The sequence below is a fragment of the Emys orbicularis genome, chromosome 2 (assembly GCF_028017835.1).
Source record: "Emys orbicularis isolate rEmyOrb1 chromosome 2, rEmyOrb1.hap1, whole genome shotgun sequence".
NCBI lineage: Eukaryota > Metazoa > Chordata > Testudines > Emydidae > Emys > Emys orbicularis.
In genome coordinates, this window is record NC_088684.1 from 294,879,056 (window position 1) to 294,888,083 (window position 9,028).

The window sequence follows — 9,028 nt, forward strand, 5'->3', positions numbered from 1 at the left end:
GGACTTGAAGTCCAGATGCTAAAGCCATTCCAGGCATTGGGCTTCTGGCCCTCCCTGGCAATGAGCCGAGGAAGAGGGGCAGCCTGGTGCCTAACAGGGGCTTTTCACTGACCGCAAGCCAGGGCCGGCTCTAGGATTTTTGCCGCCCAAGGCAAAAACAATTTTGGCCGCCCCCCCCCTGTTTTTTAATTACCCCACCCCCGGCCCCGCCTCAACTCCGCCCCTTCCCCAAATCCCCAGCCCTGCCTCCTCCCCCCAGGCTCTCAAGCCTGGGAGGGAGAGCAGCGGCGCGCGAAACAGCTGTTTCGCGCGCCGCGGCCGCTCGGGATCTCCCCCTCCCTCCCAGGTTTGAGAGCCTGGGAGGGAGGGGGAGACTCCGAGTGGCCGCAGCGCGGGCGCCGCTTCTCCCCCTCCCTCCCAGGCTCTCAAGCCTGGGAGGGAGGGCGAGTAGCGGTGCGCGAGCGGCAGCAGCAGCAGCGGAGGTGAGCTAGGGCGGCCAGGGCACATTTTTAGGGGCGGCATTCTGGCGCCGGCCATGCCGCCCCTAAAAATGTGCCGCCCCAAGCACCAGCTTGTTTAGCTGGTGCCTAGAGCCGGCCCTGCCACAAGCACAGGTGGGGGGCAGCATGGAAAGGCGAGGGGTGAGGGGACGTGTGCGGGCGTGCAGGAAACATGGACAACCATACGGGTCTGCGAACAGCCATTTATTGTACAGAGAAGCCCTAGCAGATGCAATTGGACTAAGGGGGTAGCTAGGCCGTGAGGAAAAGTGTGATCCGTGAGGCGGTTCTGACTTGTGCCTTGATTCCTGGTAAGCTTCCAGGGTGCGTCACGGGCAGGTCTGCCAAGCTTGGGTTCCCCTCCTCACTCTCTGGATTAACCCCTCTTGTGGAAAAAGGAAATGCCATGACCCAGGATTTTTGCGCCTATGCGCACAAGGGGCCACCACCTGGTGACGCGAACGGGCTGTATGGGGGGAAAAGAAGTGTGTTAGCATCTCCATGGAGACCCACCTGGCTTCTAATGGTGTTTATGTTCAACTTCATCATCTGCACCTTGCCAAATCTCTGAGGGCTGGTTTGGGGGGCGGGGGGAGAGGCCTATTCTAACATGCTTTGTGCAGCCCCTGCTGGGGAGCTGCGTTTGAGACTGGAGCTAGACCAAGAGGAGCTGGGAATGGCCAGGAAGGGATGGCTGGAATTATACATCCCAGGAGAAGCGTCTGCCATAGCAGCTGGGGCTCTTGCTGGGCACGTGGGGAAAGGGCTCGCTGTCAGGAGGTCAGCTCTCTTGGCTGCTGGATGACACCACACTAATGGGGTCTGTGCCGGGGAGGAACTGGGATTCCCAGCTGGAGGGTTGATGTTCTAGGGAAACCCTTTCATATGGGGATCCAAATCACGTACTACTGTCTCTCCAGGTCTGAAACAAAGCTCATTGAATTCAATGGAAAGACTGTCATGGACTTCACTTGATGTCTGGATGAGGCCCTATGACTTGGACTGAGGGTTGGCCCATCCCAGCCAAGGCAGATCCTTTCGTGGGAGAGACCGGGAAGCCAACCTGGGGCCTAATGTCTGTAGTGTGAGGTTAAGGGCGTCTTCTGCTGAAACCCAGACACTCGTTTTCTTAGACCCGGCCGTGCAGTGACAAAGAGCCATCTCAGGCATCCGCCTCCCCTGGGGTGTCTTGGTCCCACGTAGGGGGAGGATTTGACTCCTCTCTCCGTTTGGCAGAGGTGGGTTTGCAGGTGAATGTACCCAAAGCAGAAGGAGACGCCCCAGTGGCATTTTCACCTTGGGGAGATTCTGCCCCAGCTCCACTCGTTCAGGGTATAAGTTCTCCCCTCCCTCGCCCCCCGAATCAGCTGGCTGGACAGCTCACCTGCGGAGGGGCGACGTCACAGGTGATCGCGAAGACAGGGCATGCTTCCTGGGTGGAGAAGTGTCCTGAGCAGTCTCTGACCAGCTGCAAGGGAGGGAGAGGAGGGGACAATAGCTTAGAGTCTGTCTAAACGGCAGCTGGGGAGGTGTGGTTGCAGCTCACTTCGGGATAGCCCAGCTCACTTTGATTGAGGCAGATCTAGGGGAATCTGAGGGCTGGTCTACACTGCAAAGTTACACCGGCGTAGCTATGTCTCTTGGGGTAACACCGCACCCCTGAGAGATGTAGCTATGCCCACCTGGCCCTCTGTGCAGACAGCGCTGGGTGGAGGGAAGAATTCTTCCCTCCCCCTAGCTGGGGCGGTGGATTATGGACAGCGACAGGAGGACCCTGCCCGTCACTGCTGTCCACACTGAAGCACTGCAGCAGCTCAGGTGCACTGTAGTGTCGTAAGTGCAGACATGGCTTGAGTGCACCCCGCCGGGGAGCCTGGGTTCACACGGGAGCCGCTAGCCCGTGCCGCCCTGGCTGTACCGCTGCGGCTCTTCGAGCTCGCTTTGATCTAGCTCAATCCAAGCCAGCCGGAGTACGTGCAGCGTTGACGTACCTGACTTCCGCAGGTGGGCTGAGGTCAGATCTACGCATTCCTGGATGCCTGCTCCTAGATGTGGGGGGTTTCCATGGGGGGAGAGGAGGGTCTTGTTTCTGCTCATCTGTTTTACTGTTTCTTGTGCGAAAAGCAGAAAGAAATAGGGTGGTGCTTCTTTCGGCTTGTAGCACATGGTGCAGTAACTCAAAACAGATCCGTTTAGCAGAAAAAACACCCTCCTCTTCTCTCCTGATGGAACCCCCCCCCGCCGCCGCTCACATCTGGAAGCAGGTGTTCAGGCAGCAGGTATGGATCAGATCTCACCCTTCCTGTAGTGCTAAGTCGCTGACTCTGTGTCTTGTCACTGTAGGGTGAGCAGGTGTCCCGATTTTATAGGGACAGTCCTGATAATTTGGGGCTTTTTCTTATATTGGTGCCTATTACCCCCCACCCCCATCCCAATTTTTCACACTTTCTATCTGGTCCCCCTATGTCACTGCCTTGTCCACTAGACCGTGCAGCCGCTGCAGTTTGAAGTGAAATCCGGTCAGCAGCTGGCATCACTGACTGACTTCTTTAATGTGTTTCTATTTGATCTTCCCTGGAGCCTTCCCTTTGTTCTGCTATTCAGTCAGTCTGGGGGCTGCTGAAGACATTCAGGGAAGTTAGGAACTGTGGGTCTGTGGTGTGCTTTCCCCCCAGAGGTGCTGAGCACCTGGAGCTCAGACTGACTTCGACTGGGGCTTCAAGTGGGCGCTCGCCACCTCTGAAAGTCAAACGCTTAGTTAGGGGCCTAACGATGAATGGCAGGTGCCTAACTTTGGGCATCTACATGCCTAAAGCTGAGCACCCCAAAAATGGAGACGCCCAAAACAAGAGGCCGTTTTTGAAATTCTGGCTGTGACACTGTTTGCTGAGCCCTTGGGAATCTGCGTCCCTCCCTTCACCCGAAACAAACATGCACATATTCCAGAGGGCAGAGGTGGCAGAGAACCAGTACGTCACTCGCTCCATTTCCCTGTCATTTGTTCTTTGCAGGAACTTTTCTAACCCTCTGTCCTGCCCCGTTTTCAGAATCCCTAGTACCAGGGCTTCCATCTCTTGTCTTGGGTCACAGCCTAAATGCTGGGCCACACATTTTTTCCTGAACTTCAGCGTAATTTGCCCCCCCTGCTAGGGCTGGTGGGTTGACAGACCTGAGTGAAGCTGAGAACGGCTCTTTCTGAATTGTGAGTATGACACTGGCATTGGGCTGGAACTAGGGGTGTTGGGGGGCGGGGGTTGCCGCTCGTCCTGGTTCGAAGTGCAGGGGTTTGGTTCAATGGCTCTCAGCACCCCCATGATACAAATTGTTCCAGCCCCTCTGGACACGGGGCTAAATTCATTGCTGGAACAAGCAAAAGAAACCTGCAGCTTCATTTACAGCAGTGACTGGCTCAGCAGGTTCTGTGACGACACATTGCCTCATTATAGTTCATAACGTCACAGTGTAAAGCCAAAGGCATCAGCCTGTCAGGTGTCCCCTGTAGCCCTCAGGGACTCAGGAGAGCTTGTTGCTCGTCACAGCCGATATGCGCGAAACAAGAGACCATGGCAATATCTCCACCCCAGAGCTGTGCCTTACCCCATTCTCTTTGAAGGCGCATTGCTCCACACGGACTTGGTTTGACACTTGGTCTGTCACTTGGCACGTGGTCTCCATGATGGTGAAGTTCAGCTGAAGAGTATTCGATATGGTGCCCTGGGTGCCCTGGGCCTAAGAGAAAACCAGTAAAGGAACGAGAGAACCTGCTCATGGCGAGTAGCTTCACGCTGGGCTCAACCACTGCCTTTGTTCAGCAGCCGATGGCATGCACCAAATGCAGCCTGAGCCTTGGTGCTCTGAAACCCTTGGTATGAAGCAGGGCTGCAAGGTGACCTTGATGGGGCAGAGGATAGTCTTGTGTCAATGATCTGCAGTGAGCTCACTTGTCAGAATTTCCATGGTGGATCAGACCAGTGTAGGGTGACCAGCTGTCCTGATTTTATAGGGACAGTCCTGTTATTTGGGGCTTTTTTTTATATGGGCTCCTATTACCCCCACCCCCTGTCCTGATTTTTCACACTTGCTATCTGATCACCCTAAACCAGTGAGCCAGCTACTCTGGTCTCCTGTCTCCAACATTGGTCAGTACCAGACACTTTGGAGGAAGGTATCAAAGTCCCCCTACTGGACAATTACAGAATAACCTGCCATAGGGGAAGGGCATCCATAAATTCCAGCAGGTCGTGGTTGGCTTAAACCCAGAAATAGGAAAGTTTTGTACCCTTTATACAAATTTACCCCAATGTAGATAACTCCTGTTGTTCCTTGTCAGCATCCAATCCTTAGCTAAGATGTGATAAATGCATATTGAAGCAATCCACTGGTATTCATTAGTGTGGGGTAAATGGTGCATTTACTTTAGAGATAGCTCTGAGGATGTGCCCCAGATCTCTAAATGGCCCCCTCAAGGATTGAACTCACAACCCGAGGTTTAGCAGGCCAATGCTCAAACCACTGAGCTATAGACAGCACTGCACCATTCAACCAGCTTTGAATATTTCAATAATGCTGTATGTACAGTGTCTACATGAGTATGTCAGGCTAATCCTGTTCCACCAGCACCCCCACCACTACGACCGGCCTGGTGAACCCTTCTGAAATGCATTTTATTTCAGTGTCTGTTGTTTTGGGGATAGAAAGCAATCCCGGCTTTATTAATTCCTAATGAGCTGGGGTTTATTCCTGGCTGTGCCACTGGCCCGCTGGGTGACCTTGGGCAAGTCATTTCCCCTCTCTGTGCCTCAGTTTCCCCATCTGTAAAATGGGGGCGATGCTACTGGCCTCCTTTGAGAGCTACTGGTGCAAAGCGCTAGATAAGAGCTGGATATTCTTATTGAGGACAGGCTGATTAGTGGAGTGGGACCGGTCGCCCTTAGGAAGTTGCTGCTGAGTTGTAAATTTGGGGAGTGTGAAGTCTCAAAGTTGAGAGGGTCGTCCCTGTTGTTAGCATCTAGCGGCCTCCTCTAAGATGGGGGCCCATTGAGCTAATCCCTGTGCGCACATAGTGAGAAACAAACAGAGATTTCTGCCCCAAGGAGTTTATCATCCAACTAGACAAGATAGTCGAAGGATGGGACAGGCCCAAGGTCACCCTGCAGGTCAGTGGCAGAGCCAGGTTTAGAATCCAGGTGCCCCCAGTTCCAATCCTGTGTTTCAGCCACCGGCCCACACCGCCTCTCAGTGCAGTTAGAACAGTGAAAGGTCAGTGGGTCTGATCCAACCCCCCACTGGAGTCTATTTCACAGGCTATGGAGCAGGCCCTGAGTGACCCAGGCGAGAGGTGACGGGGGCCCAGGGTCAGGGAGAATCATGTGTCACCAGGTCCCTGCCTGGGTTTCAAACAGCAGCTAACGAAGGGAACCCTTCAGTACTCACCACTTCAGGCGGAGGGGTGGCTGTAAGAAGGCGGAAGGCGTATTTCACTGTCGGTCCTTGGTTGTAGAAGTCGATGGCCCGGGCAATGGCCTTCTCGTAGGGCTCAGGGGTCTTCACGGGGACCGCGGTGGCTGCGGTGACCAGCAGCAGCAGGACCGCCCAGCAGCTCACCATCCTTGGTCCTCTTTGTTTCAAGGTAAGGTGGGAGTGCAGTGCCCGGGCACTTTATATACGTTGCCTCTTCAGCAGGTTTGTGCAAAGGGGGATGATTGGCTCATTCATTCTGCGCGCAGCTCTTCCTCAAAGCTGTGGCTTTCCCCTTCTCCCCCAGGAAAGTGTTGTCAGCCAATGAGCCGGTGCCTGCAAAGAGAGGGGCTTCGAAACCTCGCCGGGTAGCTATCAGTGTGATAAGGGGAGCAAAAAAAAAATCAACGGAGGGGACAAAACCCACTCTCCCACCCCACAGCTGCAGGCAGAAAATGGACAGCCTCTCACAGCTTGAGCTGCATCCATTACAAATAACGTGGCAAGACAGAGGACCAGAGGTGACTGGCTTGTACTTGCTAAAAGTCACTATTCTAATCTAATTTATACCTGCCTCTGGAAACTTCCACTCCATGCATCTGACAAAGTGGGTATTCACCCACGAAAGCTTATGCTCCAATATGTCCGTTAGTCTATAAGGTGCCACAGGATTCTTTGTCGCTTATTCTAATCATGTTCACTGACATATATAAATAGATGTCTAAGGGCCTGTCTACACGACAGCTGCTGAAGTGGTGCCGTTGTAGGGCCGTAGTATGGATGCTTCATACATCGATGGAAGAGGGTTTCCTGTCTATGTAGTTAAACTATCTCGCTGAGAGATGGCAGCTATGTTGATGGAAGGATTCTTCCCTTGACCTAGCCACGTCTACACCGGGGGTGAGACTGACCTAACTACACCACTCAGGGCAAGGAATTGTTCACAGCTCTGCGTGTCGTAATCTAATTTTTAAGTGTAGACCAGACAAAAGTAAAGACTGAATAACTGGTTTGCTGGGGATACATAAAGAGACCAGCAAAGAAATCAGATCCTCAGTAGCCATTAATTTAAATACCTGAGGCACCATCCTCTGCCCTGCATCCCCCTGGCTCTGTGGAGGGTTCTCTGTACAGGCCTGGGTCCTCTCTTGGGGAGGGGGTGGAATCCAAGTTGACTGGGAGGAGAGAGCAAGGGACAGCTCTAATGGTGTCACCCTGCCAGTGGCCAACACCAGAGTGGGGCTCCAGAGGCTCCTATAAATTCCCCAGGTTTGGGGGCAGGTGAGTTGTCATGGAGATTTCCTCAGAAAACGTCCCCCGACCCTGGCTTTTCGTACAGGAGGGGCAACCTGGGCCCAGGTTAAGAGAAAGAGTGCAGTGATCTAGCTGAAGATGGTAAGAGGGAATTTTGGATGCCTGGTGTTTCTATCGCAACAGTTCAACAGCACCAACGGAAAACTTGCAGTGTCTTAGTGAGGCCCCGTTCTGGCCAGTTTTCAAGGGCTTTGGGGTTGTATGTAGCCAGGAAGCCTGGGTTGCCCAGTACTGAGAAGAGGAGATGGATTATCCGATTCATAATTTTACTGGAAGCCTTCTAGCAATTTTCCAGCAGCCTTGGATTATAGTTACAATCAGTGGCTGGGAAATCCCCAGGTTCGGAGTAAGACGCAGCATAGAGAAGGTTATGCGCTCTTGTCACAGTTTCAGGGTAACTACACCTGTATCTCCCCCCACTCCATAGTCCACTCTAAGAATGCCCAGTTGGGTCTCAGGTCTCCAGCTATCACCTGTCTCTGGGCAGGGACCCTTGTCCTGCTTCCTTCTGAGCTGGGATTTTAAATCTGCACAACTCCCTGCCTTATACTGTGGTATCCCCAGCAAGCCAGTCTGCCTACCAGCCAGCACTGTGCTTTGCTATCTCCCAGGGCTATGAACAGTGTGTTGCCAGCAGTTACAAGTTCAATACTGGGCAAGCTACAAGCAGTTACAGCTCTTCTAAGCAAGCATATTTATTTGCGAGGCAAAAGTACTACAGAGATAACAGATAATGAACAATAAACAGATGTAAACACACACTAACCCTACAAGGAGTTGCCTATCAATTTTATGGGGCCGTAATGGGCCAACGTCTTTCCAACTCTTCTGCAAAGGTTGGGGCCTCCTTGAACAGAAGGTCCTAGTCGTTTGCTGGATCAGAAAGAAAGTTCTGAGTCTGTTTAAACAGCCACTTTATCCCCCAAGCCCATTCTTTGGCTGTCGGCCTCTGGAAAACCCAGTCTGAACCAGTATATGGAAGCCCCAGGGGCTGTTTACAACCTATGTGATTCACTTTTATCACCCCCCCCCCATTGTTTTTGGTTCCGGGAGGAGTTGTTGGTAACCCTCCCTCCTGGAGTTGCATACAATCCTCAGCCTATAGTGATACATACATTTAAGACACAACGGTTCCCACAGCCATTGTGTGGGGTTGTGATAGCTGTCATGGCTCTCACCTTAGCAATGAAATTGATGGAGATATCCCATCTCCTAGAACTGGAAGGGACCTTGAAAGGTCATCGAGTCCAGCCCCCTGCCTTCACTAGCAGGACTAAGTACTGATTTTGCCCCAAATCCCCAAGTGGCCCCCTCAAGGATTGAGCTTACAACCCTGGGTTTAGGAGGCCAATGCTCAAACCACTGAGCTATCCCTCCCCCAAGGGAATGAAAGGAAAATTCCATTCCACTGCTGCAGAATGGCACGACATGTCTTTTTCTTTCCAGTGCTAACTAGTAAGGCAGTATTTTTTACATTCAGAAGAGCAAATAAATCCCTCTTTTGTCCATAGGATTCAGCCAAATTTGAGCTATTTTTGGTGGGTTTTCTTTCTTTCTTAAAGGAGCTGAGAGAGATTGGTTCCTCAAGAGGCAAAAAACACAATCTGGAAATAGAAGGGGGAGGATGGGGATTTGAACCCAACTCTGGGAAGAACCTTCATTTTGTAAGCATTGTGTTAGCCTTTGCCAAGCAAGCCATATACCAAGGTATCGCCAGAGTTGAAGAACCTTTGATCTTTGTGTTAAGCAGTTTTCAG

At 52.5% G+C, this 9,028-nt stretch overlaps 1 protein-coding gene across 1 annotated transcript; it reads right to left on the reverse strand.

Moving 5' to 3' along the window:
• Positions 1-876: 876 nt before the first annotated feature.
• On the reverse strand, positions 877-6,107 carry LOC135874910 (cathelicidin-3-like). The gene is made up of 4 exons (XM_065399864.1): positions 5,937-6,107; positions 4,098-4,223; positions 1,885-1,968; positions 877-966 (listed from the first exon to the last, which is right to left on the reverse strand). The coding sequence occupies exons 1-4, from the start codon at positions 6,105-6,107 to the stop codon at positions 877-879; spliced, it is 471 nt and encodes a 156-aa protein (XP_065255936.1).
• Between the last annotated feature and the right edge of the window lie 2,921 nt (positions 6,108-9,028).

Coding starts and splice junctions, on each gene's coding strand:
- LOC135874910 (XM_065399864.1), bottom strand. CDS start 6,107: ATGGTGAGCTGCTGGGCGGTCCTGCTGCTGCTGGTCACCGCAGCCACC. Junction 1,969..4,097: donor GCGCCTTCAAAGAGAATGGG/GTAAGGCACAGC, acceptor CCTCCCTTGCAG/CTGGTCAGAGACTGCTCAGG. Junction 967..1,884: donor GTGACGTCGCCCCTCCGCAG/GTGAGCTGTCCA, acceptor CCCCCCATACAG/CCCGTTCGCGTCACCAGGTG.